The 26,843-nt window shown below is 48.3% G+C and overlaps 1 protein-coding gene across 1 annotated transcript in view; it reads right to left on the minus strand.

Annotated features, from left to right (window-relative positions):
* CNGB1 (cyclic nucleotide gated channel subunit beta 1) overlaps positions 1–26,843 on the minus strand; it is a 958,531-nt gene that overhangs the window by 806,546 nt on the left and 125,142 nt on the right. Inside the window, exons 10-11 of the mRNA XM_085637063.1 lie at positions 15,127–15,214; positions 1,323–1,356 (exon numbers count right to left, since the gene is read on the minus strand). Of these exons, the coding sequence (XP_085493189.1) occupies positions 1,323–1,356; positions 15,127–15,214 (122 nt within the window). The remainder of the gene's footprint in view (positions 1–1,322; positions 1,357–15,126; positions 15,215–26,843) is intronic.

The raw sequence follows: 26,843 nt of genomic DNA on the forward strand, positions 1-26,843 counted from the left end.
TGAATTCAGAAGTGAATGTTAGTAACATAACTGGTTTTGGAATCAGCCTTAAGAACAACTTACTTCACATTGGGAGTTGAAATACCCACCCCATCACAACAAGACATTGATAAGAGTCATATTCTTACTATTTTCTTAAGGTTGAAAGATGGTTCAACTCCAGATTCAAAGGTTGCCCTGACAAAGAGATGCCTGCTTTTTTAAGGGGATATAACCAAGAGATATCTGTATAGGGACTTAAATCAAACACTTTTTGTACAGGGGGAAGTCCAGGAGCATTCCCTCTAGTGAAAGATTAACAAGGGTTCCCCTTCTGGTGGGAGATTCCCAAAAAATTAGAGCATAGCTCCTGTATTGCATTCTTGACACTTCCATACATATCCCACAACACAATGGTTGCTACCTTATCACTTCTGACCCATTCCTTTGCAACCACCATTTCCACATCTCTGCCACCACTTGGCACTTCTTTTCATCCTATCAGATCACAGGACCTGGCTACTGTCCACAACCAACACACACTGCATTGATTCCTCTCCTCCTGTCTGCCATTTGTCTTTTTCTCACCAATCCTCCCCAGCCCCTGCGCACTACCACTCTTTGTACTACTCACATCTCTCACAGAACCCCTCAGAACTAGATACTTGTTGCAGTCATTACTTCTAGAACCTCTGTCTCTTAAATAATCTTATGAATATACCTTCAAAACCTCATTACCTCTCCATGGCCTCTACCAAGAAGGCCCACGTCCTGATCTATTAATCTTCAGTCTTTCCTCTCTTTATCACTAACATCGGCCTCCTTTGGAATGGATTGTCTTCATGTTTGTTCCTCCAGACTCTCCCTGAGCAAACTTCAGAATTAATTTTGGCCTTCTTTAAACTTATTGCATTCCCACATGTTGCCTATTTTGTACCCCGGCTATCCTCACCTCTTTGCGATCTAACCACTCCCTAGGTAAAACTTCGCCACAAGCATCACTTTTTTCCTCTCTAAACTCACAACATATTCAGTCATGCAGCATAGCTCATTCACGTTGCAGGACCTTCTTTGGAACATGTTGTTCTAGTTAATATCTGCTATTTCACTGCTACCCTACCTTTAGAACCTCCTCAAGCAGATGGTCCACCACAAGTTATCACCTTTTCTGGGATCACACTCACTCCTTTTCCCTCTGTACATTGCCTTCTTAACCTTCCCACATCAGAACACCATTTATGCTCTGCTCACTCACACTCCTTGATCCCTCTGCTGATTTTTACTCCACTGATTACTCTCCAACTCCTAACACATTAGAGCCTGACCACAGAGTAGCCACTAACCTGCAGCTTCTGGACTGGACTCCACCTTCACCTCCTGTGAAACAAACCAAAGAAATTGGTCAGAAATGTAGTGAAATGTCCACATTGCAGCCGTCTTTCACTGAGCCGGCAATATCCAGTCTCTTTTCATCAACACCTCATCCAACGCATCCCAGCTATGCTGTATGCAGCAGCAAAGAGGCTGAACTCTGTTCTCATTCTAGCTGTTTTCTCTTGCTGTCACACTTTCTTGCTGCCCTTTTCCCAGTGCCCAACAAATGAAAGCTTGGAAAAGGAAGAGGAGACTTACTGGACAGATAGATACGTTTTTACATGAATGTCCATGAAAAGACATCTGAAGGAATTAGCTCTCCCACAACACACTTACCTCAACTAGATACAGCAAGTTGTACTCATACAACTCATTGCAAACCTGAGTAATCATGTTTTTATTATATACTGTGCAAACACAAAACTGACTCCCTTCTCATTGAGGCCTCCACCAATGTACTTCCCACAAGTTTTTGTTGCCTCAATCTTTCTGGGATTTTGGTCCAGGGGATATTTTCAGGGAGATGTAGACAATTCCTTTACATCAGATCTGAAAGTTGTAGTTCTCGTGCTTTAGGGACAATTTTGATGCTTTGCAAACAAGTTGGAATGTGTTTCGTGAAATTAACTCTTAACACCTAACTGTTTCTACTTAAGACAAACATCAGCAGCTGTACACCAACCAAACTGCAGCTGTCTCCATCAATTATCCTGGAATCAGTTACATTACATTTAAATGCATCACCATCTCTCCTTGGAGGAGGTATAATATATTTCCTCCAAGCATTCCAAACATATGGCTTGACTTGTGCTTTGGTGGACAGTGCACCTACTCATCTTCCTGCAACCAGACAAACGTGCTCATCATGGAAAGGTGGCCCTACGCACATCGATGACGTTGTAGTGCTTAAAGTGCTTTGAAATTTTGTACCAACTGTGATGGGCCACATGCTGATATTTTAACATTCAGCTATTTTAAAAAGCTTGATAATGTTTGTTAATTATTTATCTATGCGAAAGGTTTGACCTTGATCACCAATACCGCACAGCAGTAAGGAACAGAGGTATTGCACCTGCAACCGACGCATCACCTCCCCTGCGCCTCGCATCGTGTCCGGACGTTAGCAGCACAACGGCCCTGCACCCCCTCCATGAACTGATGCCTCACTTGCTACAGTGACACCTAACCTCATTTGCGCAATGCACCCCCCCCCCCCCCCAGTGCCAACAACCCTGCACAGCAGTAAGGAACCGACGCATCACCTGCTATCACTACACTTTGCCTCCCCTGAGTCTTGCATCATCGTTGAGTTTTGACATATCCAAGGTACTGTGCTGGGGTCTGCCCGACTCCTGTATCCGGTCCGTAATCCCTTGCAGTCGGACTGAAGTTGTGGATTTGTCTTTGGTCAACAGCAACCCGATAGCCTCAGTCCTAGCTATTGTTTTCCTAAGCACTAGAACTTTGCTTAACCCCTTCTGTGCCACGCCCTTTCCCCCTCCTGTGCCGGGCGTTTAATAAGCGGGTGGGGTTCATGACGAGATAGTCTCGTCATGGGCACAGCGCGACCGTGCTCCATGACGAGACTATCTCGTCATGGGCACAGAAGAGGTCAATATTGATTGCTTCATAACTTGATTTGTGTATGTTGTATCTTTTTGTGGTTTTGGTCTAATTTACTGAGATAAAAGACCCAATTGTGGAAGAAGAAGTTTTATGAACTCACCTGTTAAGGATTGGAACTCTCTCCCCCTCTTCATTAGGTCAATTTCTAACCCGCTTATGTTTAGAAAGAATCTAAAAACCTGGCTTTTCCAAAGTATTTCCATTGAGTTTGTTGTCTTTCTCCCACAGTGCTAGCGCCTAGAAAACTTTGGGTATTTGTTCGCGCTTAACAAATCACTGTAACATAACATAATATAACATAAATATTGGCTATTTTTAAGAACTGCTATGGAGTACTTTTTGATTGGTTTTGTCACTTTGTTACTGTGTGTGCGTGTACAAATACTTTACACATTGCCTCTGGGGATAAGCCTGACTGCTCTTGCCAAGCTCCAAATGGGGTGAGCATGGGTTATTCTTAGTGTGTACCTTACCCTGATGAGAGTGACGGTCCGTACTTGGACAGGGTACAAACCACTGCCAACTAGAGACCCCGGTTCTAACATTGGTGTTCAGCGATGTGGTGTTCAGCGCTAAGAATAGGACCGGTATTTGTGCATTGCATACAGTGACTACTTCCATATCTCAAACCATTATGTACCAATATACTGCTTTTCATTTTCCTTGTTTTTGTGGAACAACCCTTTTGAGTTTTCACAATCATGTCTCAGTCTGGAGAGCCATCAGCTGTACCTGCAGATTTGGAGTTTGAGCAGGAGAGGTTGGAAACCTTTTCAGTGTCTCAGCTCACAAGGCTTTGGAGGGATTTAAAGTGTTCTTTTAAACTAAAGGCCTCACCAGAAAGAAGCTCCAAAAGGCTTTGAGGGCCTGGTTAGCAGCCAGGGAAGCTGGTGAGCACCCAAAGGAAGAGGTTGTGGTGTTGAAGTAGGAGGAACACAGTCTACCTGGTGATTTGTTGGGAAATCAGAATCTGCCAGGGAGAAGGTGTCCTCCAGGCCAGGGAACAGTGTTTCCACAGCTGAGTTGAAAGACCGGCGGGAAGACAGGAAGCTCCAGTTGGAGGTGGCTAAACTTAATGTGGATGTGGAAAAACTAAAACTAGAGAAGCTGGCCTTGGGAAAGGACAGGTTGGCTATGGAGGAGAAAAAATGCTTTTGGCTCAAGAGCTGAGCTTAAGAAGCTGGATTGGAAGGCCAAATCCAGCGCAGATGGTGGCAGCATATCTTCAATGCAGTTTGATGGAAAGGTACATATACCCAAGAGTGTGGTGAATGATTATGTGAAGGGAGATGACATAGATCGTGGTTTCAGGACTATGAGGCAGCTTTACACATGCACACGGTCCCTGGTAGAGTTTGGGGGGCAGGCTTGTGGAAGCATTTTGCGGTGGAGGGGAGAGACACCTTGTTGCTACTTAGGGTCAACAGATCAAATGAGGTACCCCGACAAGAAGGCAGCCTTGAACAAGAGATATGGTCTTGTCCCAGATACATAAAGAAAAAAGTTTAGGGAGAGCACTAAACTCGATTCCCAGACATGGCTTGAGTGTGTTGATTTCTTTTTCAGAGCACTGGATGGTTGGGTGAAGGGCAGTGAGGTAACAGACTATCAGGGGCTGTACAATCTGATTGCATGGGAGCACTTGTCTAGTCTTTGTTTTCCAGAGCTGTGCCAGCACTTGATTGAAGTAAGCTTACTGACCCCAGGAAGCCTGCTAAGGAGGCATACCTCTGGCTCAGCACCTGGGTCCACAAGATGCTGTATGTGGGTGATTCAACCAAGGGTGGGCAGTGTCATTAACAGAAGGAGGGGTGTACAAAAATAATAAGGTTAAGAACTTCTCTAAGGGGCCCCTAACAGGTTCCCAGGGTAAGGATTCCCAACCCCTGATGAAAAGAAGAGCTGGTTCCCTTCAGAGAAACCTGTAGGGAAGGGAAAGCTGAAGTGTTTTGCATGTAATCAGGAAGGGCACTTCAAGGGGGATCCCAAGCGTCCCAAGCGGGCATTGCCCTCCAAGAGTGGGCAGACATTGGGGATGGCTGGTGCAGCGCTTGGGGAGGAGTTGGTCCCAGTAAGTGGTGGGGAGCCAGCTGAGATGGCCCTAGTCTCCCTGGGTGGCCGTGAGATGGTCCAGAGAACCCCCATGTCTTTACAACACTAAGAAGTACAGGCAGTGGGTGACCAACAATGAGAGGAGGGTGAACGCTCTGAGAGAGACAGGAGCCAGTATGACAACTGTCTGGTGTCATCTGATATCTGAAGAGCAGGTAGTCAGTCCCTTATGTGGTCCTCCAAGTAGTTTGCTGTAGACAACAGTGAGCGCCAATGGGTACTCTGTGAGAGGGCCTCTCAATTAAGTAAAGGAAGTCTGGGAGCACTCTCCTAGGGAGCCATCCCAGGATGTTTTCAACTACATGTTGGCCTTCCAAAACCAGGCAGTCTGCTTCCTGAAACTCGCCCAGGAGAATCTGGAAGCTAGCCAGGAATATATAAAACGATGGTACGATCAGAATGCCACTCTGCTGAGTTTCAGCCTGGGTCAGAAGGTGTGAGTGATGGTGCCCATAGATCTCCCTGCTCTGCAAGACCACTGGTATGAACTTATTGAGGTGCAGGAGTGCAAGAGTGATGTCACCTACCTGGTGGACATGCAGACCCCTAGGAACCCTGTTAGGATCCTCCACGCGAACCGCCTCAAACCACACTTTAAAAGGTCTGAATTGGCCTTGTGCTTGGTCACAGATGATGGGATGGAAGAGGAGGGTGAACCTCTCCCCGACCTCCTGTCATCCAAAGAACAGGATGGGTCATGAGAGGGTGTGATCCTCTTCCATACTCTGACCCTAGAACAGCAGAGAGACTGTTGCCTGATGCTGGGACAGTTTGTCTCTCTGTTCTCACTCGTCCCTGGAGTCACCCAGTGGGGATACACCCATGATGTTGACACTGGGGACAGCCTGCATGTTAAGCACAAGTCCTACAGGTTGTCTGACAGAGTGAGGAACAGCATCAAGGAGGGAGTCTCTAAGATGCTGGAGTTAGGGGTAATTGAGCCCTCCAACAGTCTGTGGTCCAGCCCATTGGTTATAGTCCCCAAGGCTGTCCCACTGGAACTGCGGTTCTGTGTTGACTTCCGTGGCCTTAATTCCTTTACCACGACTGACGCGCACCCTATCCCCTGAGCTGATGAGATCATTGATCGGCTTGAAGCTGCCAAGTTCCTTAGCGCATTTCATCTAATCTCTGGGTCATGGCAGATTGCCTTGACTGAGGGGGTGCAAGAGATCAGCATTCTCAACCCCAGAAGGGCACTATCAGTTCCAGCTCATACCTTTTGTGTTGAAGAACACCCCAGCCGCATTCCAGAGGTTGGTCAACCAGGTCCTAGCTGGGTTGAATAATTTCAGTGCTGCCTACCTTGATGACATTGCAGTCTTCAGTTTCAGTTTGGAGGACCATTTGTACCATTTCCAGGAGGTGTTGAAGACCATGCAGCCTGCAGGCCTCACTATCAAGGCCAATAAGGGCCAGATAAGGCAGGGGCCTGTTGTGTACTTGGGACACCAGGTAGGGAGTGACAAGGTGAAGCCTCTACAGCTGAAGATTGACACCATTCTGACCTGGGCACCCCCAAGTCCCAGACCGACGTGAGAGCCTTTTTAGGTCTTACTGGTTACTGCAGAAGATTCCTCAAGGGATATGGCACCATTGTTGCCCCCTTGACAGAGTTGACTTCCAAGAAGCAGCTCCATCAGGTGATCAGGACAGGGGCGTGCCAGACCACTTTTGACACCCTTAAGGAGGCCATCAGCACGCCACCTTTGCTCCTAGCTCTTGACTTCTCCAATGAATTCGTGCTACAGGCTGATGCCTCAGAGCATAGTGTGGGAGCTGTGCTTTCACAGCTTAACAATGAGGGCCTAGCTCAACCTATAGCCTTCATTAGTAGGAGGTTATGTCCCAGGGAACAGAGGTAGAGCGCAACTGAAAGTGAAGTTTTTGCTGTGATCTGGGTACTGAAGAAGCTAAGACCCTACTTGTTTGGGACAGGCTTCTGGGTCCAGACAGACCACAGGCCCCTCAGACGGCTAATGCAGATGAGAGGTGAGAATCCTAAACTGTTGAGGTGGTCCATCCCTCCCCTCTGCCTGTCCCTAGTATACAGATCAGTATCGGATGACAGTTGGGCTTTGTGAATTTACTCTAGACAGTCACACACAAAGAGAGATGAGGAATGCCCTGCATATCCTGATGGCCCATCAGCAGGCTGATGAGCATTCCTGAACTAGAGTGGTGGAAGGAGCTCACACTTTTACCTAAATAGGACTGTGTCTGTCCCCTCACAAAGAAGTCTCAATCACCTGTAGAGTGTCTGGAGCCAGGGCTGGGAAGGGCAGGGCTTTGGGCACTACAATGACCTTTCTTTGAAGTCTCCGGTCTTCAAAGGCTAAAACGGGTATATACTGTGAAAACCTTTGAGCTGAGGACATTCTGCCAGGAAGAAGAGCTGTTGGGCTGCTAGGAGGGTTGCCACTTTGTTGTTTGCTTTGCTGTGTTGGCCTGCTGCCTCCTGTTTCTGTCCTGGGGTGAGAGGACTGTACTTTGCTCTCTACATCCTGCTTTCTAAAAGTTTCTCGAAGGGCTTGAGTTCAGCTTGCCTCCGGTTGCAAGACTCAGGGCCATCAAAGACTTCATCTCTAGTTACTGGGCTCATCTGCTTAGAGCCCTACTTGCCAAGTTGTGCCAATTCCAGTTCCTGGGCCCTTGTAAGTGAGTTTGTGTGCTACAAGAAGAAACTAACTCCGAGTGACTTCAAAACCTGCGCCTGTCTGTAACTTTGATGCCGTGCTGCAGCCTGCACGGAAGCCTTGGTCCCCGCTCGATGCAACAAACATGACTGACAATGCAGGCTCAGACACCACTGCAGTGCCTCCGAAGAACCGCCACTGCAGGCATTCCAGGCACCCTGCCACCGATGTCTGTGATGCACAGCTCCAACTCCATCGCCGTAGCTGTGGTTTGAACTCGATGTCACGTAACCGAGGCCTCGCAGCTTGATGGCCAAATTCATCATCAGTACCACACAGCAGTATGGAACAGAGGTATCACACATGCAACTGATGTATTACCTCCCCTGTGCCTCACATCATCCCGGGCAATTAGCGGCTCAACAAACCTGCACCGCCTCCAGGAACTGATGCCTCACTTGCTACAGTGACTCCTCCCCTCCTTTGCCAAATGCACCATTCCCAAACGCCAACATGCACAGTAGTAAGGAACTGACGCATCACCTGCTTTCGCTACACCTCACCTCACCTGTGCCTCGCATCATACTTGAGTTTTGACATATCCAAGGTACTTTGCTGGGGTCTGCCTGACACCTGTATCCAGCCCATAGGCCCTAGCGGTCGGACTGAAGTTGCCTTGGTCAAGCGCAAGGCAATAGCCCCAGTCAGAGCTATTGTTTTCCTAAGAACTAGAGCTTAATAAATTGATTTGTGTATGTTGGATTTTTTTGTCATTTTGGACTGGTTTACTCAGATAAATACTGGCTCTTTTTCTAAACTGGTATGGAGTACATTTGTGGTGTTGTCACTGTGTTACTGTGTGTGCGTGTACAAATACTTTACACATTGCCCCAGGGGATAAGCCTGACTGCTCTTGGCAAGTTAGCAACGGGGTGAGCACAGGTTATTCTTAATGTGTACCTTACTTACCCTGACAAGACCGAGGGTGTCTACTTGGACAGGGTGCAAATCTCTGCCAACTAGAGACCCCGGTTCTAACAGCGTTCTATTGTGCTCTTTGTTGTTTTCAAAAAGCAGAAACGGAATTGTTTACACAAAAAAGAAATACAACCAATTTGATCAATTCTTTGTTAATAAAATCACACAGATTTGAGATGAGATTGCACTGTCTGTTACTGCAAAACTCAGGCCTGATTTCAAGTGCAGAGGTATTTTATGTCAGGACTGGAGGCAAAGATTATGCGTACTTTGTTCATTTATTTTTCCCAGGAGCTTCAGTTAAAACAACAAACTACATTTAACATGATGCAGAGGGAAAACAAACAATTCAGTTCAACCAATCAACATTCTTTATTCTTAGCACGAGGCATTGCTCCTTCCTGTCCCTCCTCTTCCTTCAGTACTCCAGGAGCAGATAAATGTACCCTGTCTCTTTCTCCTCATGAAACTGTTTTATGACGTGTTATGGCTGCGGTGAAATATTTCCTTATGTTTTAACCGCTCGTATGCTGTCATCATCTTATCTTTTCAGATACAGGGGGCCAAGGGATCGCCTTTCCGATTCCCTTGCAGCTGAGGTGCTTGAGCAGGGGCCAGGCTGAGGCACAGTGGTCCTCTGACCACCAGGGGTCACTTTACCGTAGAGAGGCCTGCTTTTCCTGAAGAGAGACTCACTCTCTTATTGGCAGCCCAGCAGCAAGGAAAACACCAGTTCATGTGTCTCGCCACGGTTCCAGGCAGCCTAACAGCGCAAGCTACAGTTATTAAAGGCCCCAGGAGCCTGGAGCATGACGCCAGGGTGACGTCACTCCCCTTATAGGGCCTAGCCCACTGAAATTCTATTTGAACCTCCAACTTCAACAGTGTGTCACCTATAGGGTTCCATAAACTAGCGTTTCAAGTGCGTTATACACTGGCCAAAGGCTTTTAATTAAGCTTTTAGGGGTCCACGATATATGAAGAGTTATGGACGAGTGTGTGGAGGAGGAAGAGGTGGAATATGTCCCTTGGGACACTCAACTTGCAGAAACTGTGGATGCCCCCGAGCAGAAGGCAGTATTTTCAGAAGAAAATCGTAGAGTTTGTGAGTGCTCCCCCTAAACACCTCCCCCAAAATGAAGACATCCCAAGACTTTCCAGGTCATAAAAACCTCCAAGGCAGCCCAAACCTTCTAAGCACCCTGGAGACTCTTCCTCGGGTGTCGCCTTGGATCACCTCAAAAAGGCTTTTCTGGCAAGTGAGTCGCTGCTTGGAGGTGCCGGGGTCTGGACTCACTTTCTGGTAACGCTGACCCCCTCTGGAGGTGACCCTTCATCCCCTCAGGATGACCCAGCTACTACCCCCTTTTCTGAGATGGGGACAAGGATCCAGGGAGAACCTGTCACCCAAATCAGACCCTTCATCCTTGCCCTCTGACCAGAGCAGGCAGGCAGACCCAATTCTGGCCGACATGCTCAATCCCAACAGTATCTACCACCCTAGGTCGTCTGAATGGGTCCAGGCAGACAACTTACATGGCAGGTTGTCTTTGTAAGCCACTTGATAAGGAGGTCCGCAATGGGCTAAGAGCTGAATGCACCCGTCCTACTCTGGGCGGAAAGTATCTCTTATCCCAGAGATCGACACAAAAATGGCCCCTTCCTGGCAAAATATATCAAGGATCGTAAATGGGCAAAGACCACTCCTGGCGGTTTAGCCTGGATAAGCTTCTAGGCATTGCGGGACATTTAACCAAGATGCTAGACAGGGCTGAGGAGTCCACACAGTTGATCATCTCAAAAGCGCAGGCTCTAATCGTAGATCAAGAGGTCTCAGACCGATTAGTGAAAAGAGCCATAGTGAGGTCAACCCTTCACCCTAATAGCTTCCTTAGCAACATCTTCCTTGTTGAGTAGAAGGATAAGGGACTTAAACTAGTGATAAACCACCAGTGGTAGTTCAACAAGTGGTGTATCTTCATTCAAGATGCAGGGAATATACCTTCTGCAAGACATATTGCGCTCGGGAGACTGGTTAGTTTGCCTTCATCTACAGGATGCCTACCTAACTATTTTAATTTTCTAGCCACACCGCCGTTTCCTTCAGTTCCTCTGGTGCCACCAAGCTTACGAGTTATCGACATTGCTCTTGGGCCTTTCATCAGCACCTTGGAGCTTTATGAAACTGATGGTGATGGAATCCCTCAGGATGCTAGGCATTTGACTCATCTTCTATCTAGACAACATACTTCTGATGGATCAATCTCTAGATTGGATGACGGGTCATCTGAGGACAGCCATCTCACTACTGGAGGATCTGGGGTTCGTAATCAACTACGTGAAGCCTGAGGTCTCTCTTTCTCAGGGACTCCAAATCCAAGGATCTGGGATCGATGCGGTCCAGACCTCCCTCAGCCTTCCCACTCACAAGCTGTTCATGATCTGCCAGGAATTGAGAAGTCTTCTGGCCAGACCGAAGTTATCTGTATGCCAGATAGCAAGCGTAGTAGGGCTTCCATCCTCTTCCATACAGGCAATCTATCCAGGCCCATTCTATTATAGGGTTCTTCAATACCTCAAGGCATCCCATCTCAGGATGGGTCTCACTTATTTAGAATTAGTACCATTGTTGTTGAAGGCCAATGGCGGATTAATAGGTGGCTATCACACATGGAGGCGTGGAATGGAAGGGCAAGCTTTGGTTCTGAACATGATATCATCATTAAATCAGATACCAGCAAGTTAGGCTAGGGTGCCAGGTGCAGAGAATCAACTACAGTAGGAAGATGGTCAGAGCTAGAGCGATGCATGCACATCAGTTGTCTTTAATTCTTCCACGGCTCTTTCGCAATCAATGCTGGGCCAGAGACAGAGCTAAGTTTTGCGTTCTCCTTCGCATTCACAATCTCGTTGGTCAGATATATCAACCACCTTGGCGGTCTGAGATTCTCACATCAATAACGCAGGACTTTTGGCAGTACTTCCTCTCCAACCAAATCTCGATTGCGGCAGACTACTTCCCGCGTTCTGCCAACTGGGTGGCGAGTGGAACTCCAGATACCTGAGAGATTTGAGTATTTGGCAAGTGGATCCTCTGACATTAGCCTCCCTGTAACACCTTTTCGGTCTGTTTTCTGCTGACCTTTTTGCCTCCAGACTAGATCCCCAACTAACGAAATACTTCAGTTTGAGACTGAATCCTGCAGCAGTGGTGGTGGATGCCTTTCAGTGGGATTGGAGTCAGGAACAAGGATATGCCTTTCCCCCTTTCACAATGATAATGGCGGTCTCGGCACAGGGCAGACACAGGATGCATATATAGTTTGGATTACCCCGATATGGAGATCACAAATGTGGTTTCTAGTTCTTCTGACAGTTTCCTGGAATTTTCCAATCCAACTTACCCGCTATCTTCAAATTCCCAGGAATCCAGGATTTCTTCACCAGATGGTACAAGACAACGGATTGTTACTAATACTAAGGAGGATTACTAGCAACGATCGAAAACCCCAAGTCTTTCAGAACAATTTCAGGACCCTATCCACAGGGCGCTGGAAAAAAGTACTTCTAAAAGATACAGGTCAGCATGGGTAAGATCATTGGGTTGGTGTCATCAATGACAGTTGGATTCCATGGCATCAGGCATTGTTCACATACTGAATTTTCTTACAGAACGGGGTCAACAAAGTATAGTTTACAGGTCGGTAAATACCTTTAGATCAGCGAAATAAGCTGGTCATCTGCCTGTGGAGGGTCAACCAGTGTTGGTACACCCTCTACTGTGTAAACTCACTCAAGGTGTTTGCCTCTCTCTCCCCCCAGATTTTCAGGATTCCCCCAGGTTGTGTGTGGTAGATTGTCTGAAATGTTATAAGTATGTCACTGACGACATTACGCCAATGGGTAAACGACACACCCCTTAAGGAGGTTTCTTTCCCAGCCATCGCTAGATGGGCATGTTGGAGCATGCAAGAGGCTGGGATTGATACAACCCTGTTTGGTGCAAAGAGAAGGGCCATGGCTTCTAAAGATTTCTCAGTTGGAGCGAGGCTGGAGAACATTATGAATGCAGTAGAATTGTCCTCCGATTCCACATTTAAGAGGTTTTACTTCAAACCCATTATGGACATTGCCTCATTAGTGGCAATTAAGCTTTGAATGTGCATAATCCTTGCTTTCTGTTCTGACATCTTCCTTGCATAATGTAAAGGAAAGTTTCAATTTCCATTAAGGACTCTCAGACGAGGATTATCCCACTTGCACAAATCTCAGGTAATGTGTCTCCCTCCCAAACGGATTGGGTGTACTCAAACCAGGAAACTTTATCTGCTTACTGGGTTAGATACTACCTTTGATGAATCTTTGTAATGTTTATTTGTGGAAATTGGTAATGAGGACCAGGAGTCAAGTAGTTGTAGAATGTTTATAACACATTTTTCTTTATTCAGCAGGAAACTATCAGAAAACAGACTGGAGAAACAGGAGGAACAGGAAGGAGCAATGCCTCTTCATAAGTATCCAGAATGTTGATTAGTTAAACTGTATTGTTTCCCCTCTGCATAATGGGAAATGTAGTTTGTTGTTTTATCTGAAGCTGCTTGAGAAATGAAATGAAGAAAGTATGCACAATCCTTGCCTCTGAGTCCTTATTAGAACAGAAACTTTCCTTTACGTTTTCTAGGAAATTTTGAATTGCTGATTTAGTCGGTAATGGGATTTCCTAACTGAATCTGGAACTCTGAATTGTGGAACTACCTGTGGAAATCAAATTCCAGGTTAATTCCCAATTTCATTGGGGGAAAAAACCAGAACACAGAAATGACTCCAAAATTATCTATTGTTTAAGTGCTTGTAATTTTTAGTGCAAGTTTACTGCATTGCAATTCTTAAGGTAGTTAGAATGAGGGCCTCAGTATCGAAACTTGATCTTATGCAGATTCCAACTGAGATCAACCCGGCCACCTAGAATCTGGACTCCAAGTGCCTGATCTCATACAAGAGACTCCCTTCACAATTGCTTCAAAGTTGGCATGTTGACCAGCTCCTCTTCACTCAGAAGGTGGCATCTCTGTGAACCAGGAAAGGTCCTTGGTGAGTCCCCTTTGCAAGATGCAGGAGCTGGGTGTTGACCTCCTCCAGTTACCAGCCAGGATGGATTAGGGTCACATGTTTGCTTAGTGGTTGCTTTGAAATTCAAGTTTTCCAAGCAGTAGCATTTGCCTGCTGGCCATAAGACTGAGTCCTCCTTGGCTACGGAGAGCTTCCTTACTATCCTTGGGCGAGGTTATATTTCTGCCCTTATTTGAATGCATATTTCAGTGCGCTTTGAGGTGCTTTTGAACGGATGGTGCTTGGTAGGGACTGGGGGATCTGCCTTGTACAATATCTCCTTTTCCCAGAGGTCAGCTTGCTGAGGGAAGCCATGGGCTCCCACACTACCCCATTGTACCTTTTCACTTGTATATTTGTGTTGTTGGATGAAGTGTTGTGATGCTACTGAGGCACATTACCAGAAGCATTATCTATAGTAAATCCAAGGATACAGCATAGATTTACATACCTTTAGAGACACCTGCGTTCTTCTCAGTATTGGTGTGCCATGTTGAATTGAGAACAGAGCAGGCCTACTGATCCCATCATAGAAACCATGACAGACAATTTAGGGAGCAACGGGGGCCTCAGCTAATACACGCACAACATCCGTTGACCAACAGGAACAGGAATTTTGCAAAAGTTGCGGTCTGAGACTAGAGAAATCTAGATATCAAAGTCTTAGAGTACTTAGACAGTTGCATTTTCTTATCTCTGCCAAGGACGACCTCTAACCATTAATTGGCACATTTGTCATCCTAACTTTTATATTGCAGTGACTCAGGGGCGTAACACAGGCCCCACAGCTCCGGCAGTCTGGGGGGGGGGCAAGCTGCAGGGGGGCCCCTCAGCACTGTACTCAGGCCTGAGAGCTCCAGATTAAATGCGGAACGTGGCCCCTCCATGTACCTTGCATGGGGCCCCCTCAACTTTCCTTATGCCACTGTAGTGACTGCAGTGTGCCCTGTAACTTATCTCATACCATTCTCACCTCCCCACACTTTTAAAGATCTCCAGCCTACAGACACAATATTTCACATGATCCTCAGCTATCTTTTTAATTAGAACTGTGTGTTCCTCTTATTACCTATCAGATTAATGAAAACCTACCACTCGCACCGTGCCAGCAAGTTAGCATTAAAGCATAAAAAATAACAATGTGTCCTCAAGGAGAGAAGTGTGGGCCAACTGGCTAGTCTTGCTCTTAAAATTAGAATTTGCTTGACACAAAGAAAATGTAGCGTTTTGAGGGTGATAATTGCTTTGGTACTTAACTCCACACTGGCAGCAAGCACATGCATTCCTGAGCCTCTGTTCCATGCTCACTCACCTCCACCCTTTTCAGGGCCTCCATATCTGGTCGTGGCATCACTTTGTCCAAACCCTGCATCAGCCAGCTGAGCACGCCTGCCCCAGCCCTGCAGAAACAAGAGCAGCGGCAGCCATGTTACTGGGGTTTACCTTCACAGCATCTTGCATCTATTTGGTTACAGATCCTTCAATGCTTGAGAGTGTAATCTTTTAAATGTACATATTTGTTGTGACTGAAGGGTATTAAAAGAGAAATTTTACAGTCTTAATGATCTTGGCACAGCTCAGAAGAGGTGGTACCTATCTTGATGAAACTGTAACATTGGTAACTGTATAATTCTAAACACTTTGGATGAATGCCCCCTCCCCTTTTAGGAAGTGGTTTCTACTACTTCTCCCTTCCCAATCCTAGTCCTAATGAGAGAAAACATGAACGTTGAACTCCAATCATCCACAGGACAGGAGGAGGGATAACAGGGATACCCGGACACACAACTTCCTGTCATGGAGAGCCTCATCTTTGGCAGACACCCAGGAAGTGGTTATGGTCCCTGGACGTGCAGTTCCACACTCTCAAAGGTAACGACCATCTTTCTAATTTGTCAATTTTCTTCCTTTTTAATTACAGAGTCCTGCTGCTGATTGGAACTATTTATTTACTATCATTGGTATACTACTGTGCAGTCACTCCTCAGGATGAATTCAAGGGTGTCAGTCTCCGGTAGTCGAGCAGGAGTTCTAGATCCCATATTCCCACCAACCCCTCGGTGGGTAAGTTAGTGGGTGTTCACCGCCCCCTCCCACTCCCTAGTCTCATCTGCTGCTTGTTTGTGGCTTTCATTCCAGGTCTGATGGATACCTGTGCGTCCCTCATGATCAGACCAGCCTCTGCTCTCTCAAGCCCCTTGCTCCTGTACTCTGGGATCCTGTCTCTCATCTCCAACTGATTGAGGATATAGTGAATGATGTTTCTGAGAGGCATTTAGATGAGCACTGTTGGGTTGCCTAAATCTCCTCCTTCTGCACCTCTTATTCAGGATGATTCCTAGGCACAAAGGAACGTGGACAACTCAGTGACAGCAGTGGATGAAGATGATTATCCCGATTCCGAGGGAAAGGGATGTTACATTATGAGAGAGGGTCTAGTTAAGGCTGTGCACTTATCAACCTAAAATTCCATGAATGTCTCCAGGTGGTTTCATAACATCAACCAACCTCCAAGACGCCTACTCTGACGTACCTATCAGGAAAGATTATCACTCTCCCTCCAATTCGCTGTTCAGTATAGGCAGTTCCAGTTTCTGGTTGGTCCACTGGCCTGATGCTGAGCTGTCGTTTGTTTACATAAATCTTGGTTTCCTTGATTGTACTCATTCAGGAGGGGAGCATCAAGGTGCATCCCTAACTGAACCACTGGCATGTTCATGCCCCCACTCTTCAAACAAGATGGACACTCTTCAGGTGTGTTGCCTTCTCCAGTCCCATGGTTGTCTTCTAAACACAGACAAATGCCATTTCCAGCCCACCCCACATCTAAATGTAATTGATGGATTGTTTGTTTCCCTAACAGGAAATGTTTTCCTTCCTCACCATCAAATTCTAAAACTTAAAAATCATCTTCAATCACTGCTGGGCTCTCTTCTAATTTCATGCCCATTGATTTTATCCCAGCAGAGAAAAAAGAAGAAAGCTTAACTTAGTCCTTCAAAGCCCTCTAAATTCCATTTTATGGTACTGCTATGCTACGCTTACTGAAAGTGTGATCACTTTCAAACTCCCGAGTTTGTGAAAATAACCTATTTTATTTCAAAATAGACTATTGTTTTTTCCTGGCTTCAGCACTGAGAAACCAGTGGCTTCAGTCCTGCATGCTGGTGGACAAAGGACATGTCTGTTGCAGCCCTGATTTATTTTGATCTGTTGATGGCTGTTCACACATTCAACCATCATATCCCCCTCCACCCTCTATCAGAAACTGCCATTAGTGCCTCAGCTCTGAAGCGGATTCACTCTTTTCAGTCTAAAGGTTCCCATGTAGTTCGGCTGAGCATGCCAACCTGTAACACTGGGCCTATCCTATGGGGAGTCCGTCAGGTTTCCTCTCTATCTCCCCTTTTGTTTAATCTCTACCTTTGTCATCTGGCCTGCCTGCACTATGAGACAGATATGTCGTATAAACTGTATGCTGACGATCCTCAACTTTTAAAACAAATTGTGAATGATGGGAATCTCAAACTGTTGGGAATTGTCAGTAGTGCTTAGGGCTTTATTTCACTTTGCTTCTCTTCTGGAAGGGGCATCGACTGACAATCTTATAAGAATCACCAGAGGGGTGTTTAGTCCCCTTCCTTGGCTGTGGTGACACATCAGATTTGTGCCTGGGTGGAGGTTCACCTCCTCTCACTGACAATTACATTTCAGGGGTGGACAACCTGAGGGTGGTACGCTGAGTAGAGTAGAGTGGAGCAGGTCGTTTTGGTAGCCCCGGGGTGGCCATGGAGATCTTGGTTTCGACTCATTCAGAAGATAATGGTTTGTCCAGAGGGACTCCTCTTATGTATTCCATGCCCCATCCACTGGTCATCTCACCATTGGCCATCCCCATATGGCGGTTTGGCTAGTAAAAAACTAGGCACATGTGTTTTGGGTGTCTCTCCTGATGTGGCCTTAACTATTTGGCATTCTTGAAGGCCATCTACCTTGGATTCCTAGAACAAATACTGGCGGTCCTTGTTAAAAGGTGTGGTTCCAACAATCACCCTCTTTTTTCTGTGCTCCGCTGAGATTTCTGGTTTTTCCGCTGGAGAGGTTTGTCATGGGTCTGGCTGTGTCTTCCAGAAGGTATGCCATCTTTGCGTTTTCTGTGCCTTCTAATCCTGATGGTGTGTTCTAAGTCCCTTGGCTTATCCTGAATCCCATCTGGTTAGGGGATTTGTCCTTTGTTAGACCTAATGCACGTCTCCCTGTTTCATCCTAGGAGCATCCTTCGGTTCTTAAGGTTCTCCAGTCTACCCCCTTTGAGCCTTTGTTTGATCCTTCTTTGAATTTTCTGCTACAATGGAATGTTTGGCAGCTAGCACATCGGACATTGGCTAATGGAGTTTAGGGCTTTACTTTCCTCTGATACTTTCTCTTGTAAGTTCTTGTGGTATGGCATTTCCCTTTTTTCTCATCCAAAGTTCTCACTCACTTTCATCGTCCTAAGAGAGTTTATGTCTCTTTTTATGTGATTCTTCAACCTCAGCGGTGTAGTTTACTGTAGATTACATTCTCTTGATGCAGGAAGTGCTTATAGGGTGTATTTACAACTCACAGAGTTTCGTTCCACTGATTCTCTCATTCTCATATTTGGTGTTGTAAGAGTAGGTCATAAGCCCTCAGTTTCCACCCTGACATTGGGTATGCACTGCAATCTCATTGGCTTACGAAAGGTCAGAGGTCCCGGTCATGGATATTCAAAAAGGTAAATGGCAGGCATTTTGGTTGCTGCTTGAGATATTCTTCTCATTGTAATGCTAACAAAAGCCCTGGTGAGCACCAGAAAAATACCAAAGATCAGGCTATGGGTACTAGTGCTGTTTTTTGATTCTGGGTTCCTAAGTTCCGTGGCTGTGTATTGCTTTTTTAGTTCTGTTATTAAACTTTTATGGGTGCAGGATCAATCATTAGTTCTGTGTTTCAACAGAACATCATGGCATTGCTTGCTATATCCTCACTCATTAGGTCTGGGAAAAAGAAGAAACACAAAGGGCACGATTCTGATGCGGGTTGGAAATCTTCCTGACCAAATGGGTTTGGGAATGGTTTCTGACTAACTCGGATCGGAAGAGTCCGACCGACTGAGTACGATGCATCCGGATGCTTCCATATACGATAGGGTCGGACTCCCATTGCCTTCAATGGGATCCTATGTTCCGACCGAATGCATAGGCTCCCATTGAAGAAAGGGGTGGCTGGGGAAAATCGGGCTCCCTGTGGTGGGCACCCCCTGGTGACTGCCACACTGTGCATGGCTGGTAATTGGGGACTCATGGGTACCCCCACGGGCCCGATTGGGAAGGCAATTGGTGCAGGGGGCCCGCTACTGGCCCGCAAAGTCGGATTCCGACTGCCGATTTGAGTTGGATGGCACGATTCGGAAAGACTGTCCAAATCTAGCATCAGTCGTGGTCGTTCGGAAACGAGGCCCGTAGAGACGTACCATTCTGCTCCGTATGGCTTTGTCATTCCAAATGCCGTTGGGTTTGGATTGGGATATTCCTAATGCCTAACTTACATCGTACTCGGTCGTTCGGAAACCTTTCTAAGTCGGTCGGAAAGACATGTTCCCGATCCGATTCGGACGGAGCAAATGCCGTTGGGAGGCCTTCCTAACAGCATCGGAAACGAGCCCCAAGTGTTAATTCTCTGATTACTTACTAGTTATTTTTATGATACTGAGTTTCTGTTTCTTGTGTTTTTCCTACTTCCTCCCTCTCTCCTGGGGAGTGGTGGGCATTGAAGAATTCTTAGTGCTTGATATGTACAGGACGTTCTTTAGAGAGTGTCTCTTTTATTCCTACACCTGGAGGGTGTGGAGTTTAATTTTTTTAAGGCTATTCAGGGGCTCTGCCTGAGGATATGACACCCTTACTATTTAGGACTAGGACAAGGAAGAGAAGACTCAATGTTATGAAGATGACAGGTAAGTGATCCAAGCTCTCCATGCACTATTATCTGAATGGACCTCTGCAATTTTTCTATGTAGGCAGTAATGGCTGAAGTAATGGCTGAAGTGACTCAACGTCTTAAGTCAAACACCATTCTGTATCAAATTAAGAAACATATTCTCCAATGTAAAGCATCAGGTACTATCAGGTAAATAAAGTTATGTTGAAATATAAATTCTACTGCACTAGTAAGTGAGTGAACAATCCGTCATCCTGAAAATTCAATTTCAGACACGTATCAGATGAATGGACGCGAAGTTTGGAGGGCCCAAGCTGTAGCAGCCACAACATATGGCTCTGAACTTTGGGGATATGGTAACCTAAATGTCTTGGAAATAGCTGAGAATACATTTTTCAGAGTGGTGCTCAAACTCCCCTAAAGCTCTAAGACTTAGGCATTTGGTACATAGTCCCTCTAATTCGACTGAAACCAATTTTATATTGGCTGAGAGGTTGGTCTACTCCCGAGCTGGCACACTATAGGGTGGGTCTAAGCGATGTTTTGGATAGGTTTCAGGGTGGGGTGAAGCTTCTGGGACTGGATTATATGAAACTGTTATCTTATTCTATGTGCCTGCAAGAGTGCTGGCTAGATCCAAACACTTTTACACCAGCTGTACCACGAGGAGGAAAATTGCCTAAACAGACAGGTTTGGGACGCATGACCAAATGCTTTGAAGAGTCCAAGCCACTTCCTTCCTTCGAGAATTATATGGACGAGATTGACCCTCCTTTTACGAAAGCACTTTACTTAAGTTTCAGGTTGGGTACACTTCCCCTTGCTACATTTACAGCCAAATGGAAAGGTAGCCTCGGGGGCAGCAAAACCGGTCCTGCGTGCAGAGGGGGTGAAGAAACTGTTGATTACTTACTGTTCTTTTGTCCTAATTATTGTAAGCAGTGAAAGCATTGGATGTTTCCCTTATGTCGCCGCTTAGGTGTACTCCAGTACAGGGTGGTCTTGTCAATATGTAGAGCAGATACGTCCACTCTCATTGTTTTTTGCGTCGCTAAGTGCCTTGAGAGTATTTTGCCCATTTGGCTTAAAATTCCCTCCCTCTTCGCTCCAAATGCCACAGCTCACCCCCGCTAGACAACACCCTGACCCTGGGCCATTCAGACACCATTTTATAATAGTGTACTGCATGGTTTTTTATGTTCTTATCAAAACCGTCTGATTACTATGCAAGTTTGTAAATTATTCTTTTAATGAATTGTTTTTATAAGTGTAAAGAAGTAATGTATATGTATTGTCAATCTGCTACTTTTATGGTCTATGCCGAAAATAATGTTTTTAAAGAAGACCAAATGACTCCTTATGCAGCTGAAATGACATCGCACTAAAAGGTGGTCTGAGAAGACTTTAAGAAGTACTACAGTGGGAGGAGGAGCCTAGCGCGCAACCAAGATGGCCGCGTAGGCTTGTGGCTCCCGAGGGCCTCCGCAACCTCCCACGTCTATCCTGTCATAATCCTGATTTTTTCGACGGGCTTTTGTTTATGATCTTGCGCTAAGGTGCCACTCGTTTTCCAAATCGAAATTGGACTCCGGGAACCGTTTTTTTGGCGATCTGAAGTTTGCGGCCTTCTCCGGCTTTGGTCCCGGACTCGGGTTGGTGAGGTGCCCGGCTGCAAAGTGAACAACAGCGGCATGCCAGGCTGGGCCTGCCCCGGAACTCGTACTTTCACTTTCGGTTTTGAGTTGACCGACTGAAACTGTTGAGGAGACATCGGGAGAGCTGCACCGAGTGCGGAGTGCCAAGCCTGGACTTCAGCTAGCGGCCCGGATCCCCGGGCCTTCCTCCGGGTGCTGGAGGGTGCTGACCTTGCTGATCGCCAACGATGACAAGAGTGGATGGCGACAAGCTAAAACCCAAATCTACCCGGAGGGGAGCCTATTCTCAGGCCAACAATATGGACCGCTATGCTCAGCCAAAGGGATCCCCTAGTGGATCACGTAAATCGCCTGAGCCGCCCAAGGAGGCCTCGGGCGCATCACCCGAATTGACTCTGCTGGATGTCATGGGGGCCATCGAGGAGATGAAGGTGACTGTGAACCAGCAACTGGATACTCTGGCCAACAAGTTGGACTCGGTGCTGATCGATGTCACCTTGGTCAGAGCAGACCTGTCGAAAACCAACGACCGGGTCGACTCGTTGGCCCAAGCGGCGTCGAGCCTAACGGTGGATGTGGCCGCTTTGCAGACGACGGTGCGGAGGTTGCAGCTCACTAGCGACCTGACCGAGCGTCGCCTCGAGGACTCTGAAGGCAGGGCCAGGCGGAACAACGTCCGCATTATCGGCGTGCCCGAACGATCGGAGGAGTCTGCTGTGGACCTCTTTGTGGAGGATCTAGTGGTGACTCATCTAGCACCCAAAGGGCTGAGCAAATTCTTCGCCGTGGAACGGGCCCACAGGGTTCCAGGGGGTGCGCCTAAGGTGGGTGCCCCCCCCGCGGCCGATCATTGCCCGAGTTTTTAATTTTCGGGATAGAGACGCTATCCTGCAGGCGTCGAGGGTGGCGGGGCCATTACGATTTGAGAACTCTAATGTTAGCTTTTACCCAGACTTTACGCAAGCGGTTCAAAAGCAACGGATGGGTTTCTCGGCCATCAAACGGCGCTTGAGAGACATGGACTTGAAGTATGCGATGCTCTTCCCGGCTAGGCTGCGAGTCGAGCTGGATGGTCGCTCACACTTCTTCGACCGGCCGGAGGCGGTGGGAGAGTGGCTGGATGCCCTGCCCAAGAGTCGGGAGCCGGAGGGGCGGATGACGGAGAGCGGAGAAGGTTCGCCGGAGTAGGAATGGAACTGTGATTCTGGCGCTGGACTGCTTTGGTAACGTTTTGCGCCTGTGGCTGCACCGGACTCCAGTTGTTGACACTTTGCCCCGTGGTGCTTGGAGGTTGCGGGGGGCTTGCTGGGGCCCTTTCCTCCTTCTGGGGTTCTTTTTTTGTCCTTTTTGTAGTGAATTTTATAATGGGGCGACAGGCACACTGCAGGTTGGGGGGGCTGTTTGGGCTCACGCAGGGGTGCAGGGAGGGGGGAGTTTTGTTGGGGTTGATGGGATGGGGTTGGGGATTGTTTGTTTGTTTCACAAGGCGGGATAATATTTCATGCTGTTCTACTATGATTGTGCCACCCGGGAGGGGGATGTTCTGTGCTGGGAGGGATGGGGGGTAGGGGGCTGAAACTTCTTTCCTGGAATGTGAATGGGCTGGGGGACAGGATAAAGCGGGGGGTAGTCCTGCAGTTTCTGAAACGTATTTCGCCAGACATTGTGTTCCTGCAGGAAACGCACCTCATAGGGAACTCTTTCCATGCCATGAACAGACGAGGGTATCGCCTTCTGGCCCATTCTGGTTTCACCTCTGGCTCGAGGGGAGTGGGCATTTTGGTCAGGACCTCCCTCCCGTTAGAGGTGGATGAGGTGATCCACGACGACAGAGGGCGCTACACTGCGCTGGTGGGGAGGTGGGAGGGTAGGTTGATTACGCTGGTCACGGTCTACGTCCCGCCGGGCCTGCAGACGGCCACCTATGCTGATTTGGGACGTCTGCTGCTTGGGCTTCCGGGGGGGTGGTGGTCCTGGGGGGGGATTTTAACGCTGTGGTTTCCGGAGTTGAGGATCGATACCCCCCTAGGGACCTCCCTCGGGCCCAGAGTTGGCTGGGGGGTTTTCTGGATGCCCTGGGACTGATAGATTGCTGGCGGTTGAAACACCCTGGGCAGGCGCAGTATACCTTCCATTCTGGGGCCCATGGTAGTCTTTCGAGGCTTGACTATATGCTAGTTCCTGCGGCCCAAGCTGGGATGATCGGGGAGGTGAGACACTTGGCACGCGGTGTCTCAGATCACTCCCCCCTCTTGTTGCACCTAGATATCGCCCTGGGGGCGGAGGGGAGGGTGGCGCCGATCAACCCCTGGTACCTACGAAACCCCACGATTCGTGCAGACTTGGTCAAGTCTCTGGAACACTACTTTAAGGACAACGTGGGGTCGGTGTCTTCCGCCATCTCCCTTTGGGAGGCCTTTAAAACGGTGCTCAGGGGACAGGCCCTATCTCTCATTTCCTCCACCAAAAAATGCGCTGTGCAGGAGGTTGTTCGGCTAGAAAATGAGATTACTGAGTTGGAGAGTGAGTTGGAGCAAGGTGTAACGGATGACAGATTGCATATCTTGGAGCTCAAGCAGGCCGACTACAAGGCGCTGGTTACTGAATCTGCTAGGAGTATGAGCAGGGAGCAACAGGGACGTTTGTATGATATGGGTGATAAGGCCGGGAAATTGATTGCTTGGTTGGATAAGAAGGAGAGAGCGAGTCGAGTGGTACCGGAGGTTGAGAGGGTGGACGGTGTGCGTGTGACGGACCCCGGTGATATAGTTGATTGCTTTGCGGAGTATTTTCATGGGGTCTACTCTCCGGTCTCGGAACGCTCGGAGGAAGACTCTCGACTGCTGCTTCGAGACGTAACTCTGCCTTCCTTGTCCGATGAGGATAAAGTAGTGATGGATGCGGCCCTGTCGCCAGATGAGATTGCTTTGGCCATCCGCTCTATTGCATCGGGGAAGGCCATGGGTCCTAACGGACTCCCAATTGAATTATACAAGTTGCTCCCAGATGTTATTGCGCCTTATCTCAGGGACATGTTCCTTGAGGCTAGGGCGGCAGGCTCCCTCCCCTCTGACCAACGTCTTGCTACTATTGTTGTTATCCATAAGGAGGGGAAGCCCCGGGATCGATGTGCTTCTTACAGGCCCATCTCCTTGTTAAACGCGGAACCTAAAATCCTCGCCAAGGTACTGGCCAATCGTCTGATCCGGGTTGTGGGCGACCTGATTCATCAGGATCAATCCGGCTTTATACCCCATCGCAATACCGCTTTGAACCTGCAGCGGTTGCATGGCGGCCTTGCACGCGCGCCATTCCTTCGTGAGCCGGCCATCTTGGTGTCCTTGGACGCTACCATGGCGTTTGATACCTTGGAATGGCCATACATCTGGGCAGCATTGGCGAAGTTTGGTTTTGGCCCGGGATTCATCGGTTTGGTGAAATTGCTCTATGACAATCCGCTGGCACAGGTAGTGGTCAACGGACGGGTATCGGCTCCCTTTGTCTTGGGCAGGGGCACCCGACAGGGTTGTCCGCTGTCGCATCTCCTATTTGCGCTTTGTTTGGAGCCCCTTGCGGAGTGGTTGCGGTGGGAACCCTCGATGCGTGGTCTTAGATGGACGCCGGAATACGAGGACCGGGTCTCCCTATACGCGGACGATATACTTTTGTATCTTGCATCACCGTGCAAATCGCTCATTGTGTTGGTGGATGTTTTGAGCTCCTTTGGTCGCAACTCCGGATTGGTCATCAACTGGGCTAAGTCCTGTGTATACGTTCTTTCCGGGGAGGCGCCCCCCCCTTCCGCGGGGGTGCCCTATCCAGATTGCGACGTCGGGATTCACTTATTTGGGTATTTTTATAACACTGGACCCAGTGGCACGCTACAAACGGAATCTTCTCCCCCCCCTCCAGCGCCTAAGGGCGGATGTGGCGGGTTGGCGGCGGCTGCCGCTCTCGCCACTTGGCCGGGCAGCGCTGTTCAAGATGATGTCGCTGCCACGCTTTTTGTACGCCCTACAGAACACCATGGACCTGGTGCCGGCCCGTTATTTTCGGGAGGTGGAGTGTCTCCAGCGTCGATTGTTTTGGGATGGGCGGCCGCGGATTGCTCTTGCCAAACTAACCCTGCCATGGTACGATGGGGGGGTCGCCCTCCCGGACATTAAGCGATACTACTGGGCCTCCCAGTTGGCTGCCGTCAATCACGGGATGTATGGCCCCGCTTTGAACCCGGCTTTTGAGATGGACAAATTGCTATTGCCGGGCGGAGACTATAATCGAGCATTATACTCGGGGTCCCTCGATGCGCGGTTGACGGGCCCGACGCGGGTCGCGGTACAGGTGTGGCATGCAGCAAATGCGGCGATGGGGTGGAGGGATCGCTTGACTCGGGCTACACCATTGTATACATCCCAGCGCTTGGGCAATCTGTATACTACGAAAGGCTTTGAGAAGTGGGATACGATTGGTATCAGCACGGTAGGGGATCTCTGGACGAAAGGGAAATTCAAGACGTTCGACATGCTGAAAACTGAATATCAGTTGAATGATAGGGAATACTATCGGTATGCTCAGGTTCATCATGCCCTGTGCTCCGTGTTTTCGGACGCGGCGGCTATTCCGGAGAATTCCCCGTTGGAGGACAGGGTCTTGGACGGCCATGTGCCGGATAGCACCATTTCGCTGATTTACAAGAAGCTTATTAATGATCGGGTGGGTTTGCTGGCCTCATTGCGGGAGACTTGGATTGCCGACGGTTTGGAGCTGGACGACGAGGATTGGGTGTCAGCGGTGGCCTCCCCGAAAGAGGTGGCTATCCCGGCCCGATTGCGGTTCGTCCAGCTTAAAATACTCCACAGAGTGTACGTCACGGGGCCTGGTTTGATGCGTATGGGATATTCGGTGGATGGGTTGTGTAAGCGAGGCTGTGGGCTACTGGGGAGTTTCCTCCATATCCTGTGGGAATGTCCGGAGGTGACTCGGTTTTGGTGCAGAGTGCATGCGGTGTTAGAAGAAGTCACGCATGTGGCCTTGTTGCCGGAGGCACGACGATGTCTGTTGAATGTCTGGGAGCCTACTGATTACAATGCGACGCAGACGCAGTGGGTGACTCTGGGCTATATGGTAGCGAAGCGTGACATTGCACAATTGTGGGGCTCCCAGAGGCCGCCCACGGTCAGCGAGTGGAAAGAACACATGGACTGGTGTATGTTCAGAGAGAAAACGGTGTACGTGGCGAGAGGCAAGCCTGGCAAGTGGAGTAAGGTGTGGGGTCCCTGGAACTCCTATCGCGGGGATATATGTGCCCCGCCTCAGACGCGAGAGATAGATGCCGCGCTGTCGCCCTAGCCCGCGCATTCCAGTACGCTCCTGCGACATGCGAGTTTGGTTTCTTCGGCCTTGCCCCCCTCCC

This window comes from Triturus cristatus, chromosome 12 (genome assembly GCF_964204655.1).
Source record: "Triturus cristatus chromosome 12, aTriCri1.1, whole genome shotgun sequence".
Classification (NCBI taxonomy): Eukaryota; Metazoa; Chordata; class Amphibia; order Caudata; family Salamandridae; genus Triturus; species Triturus cristatus.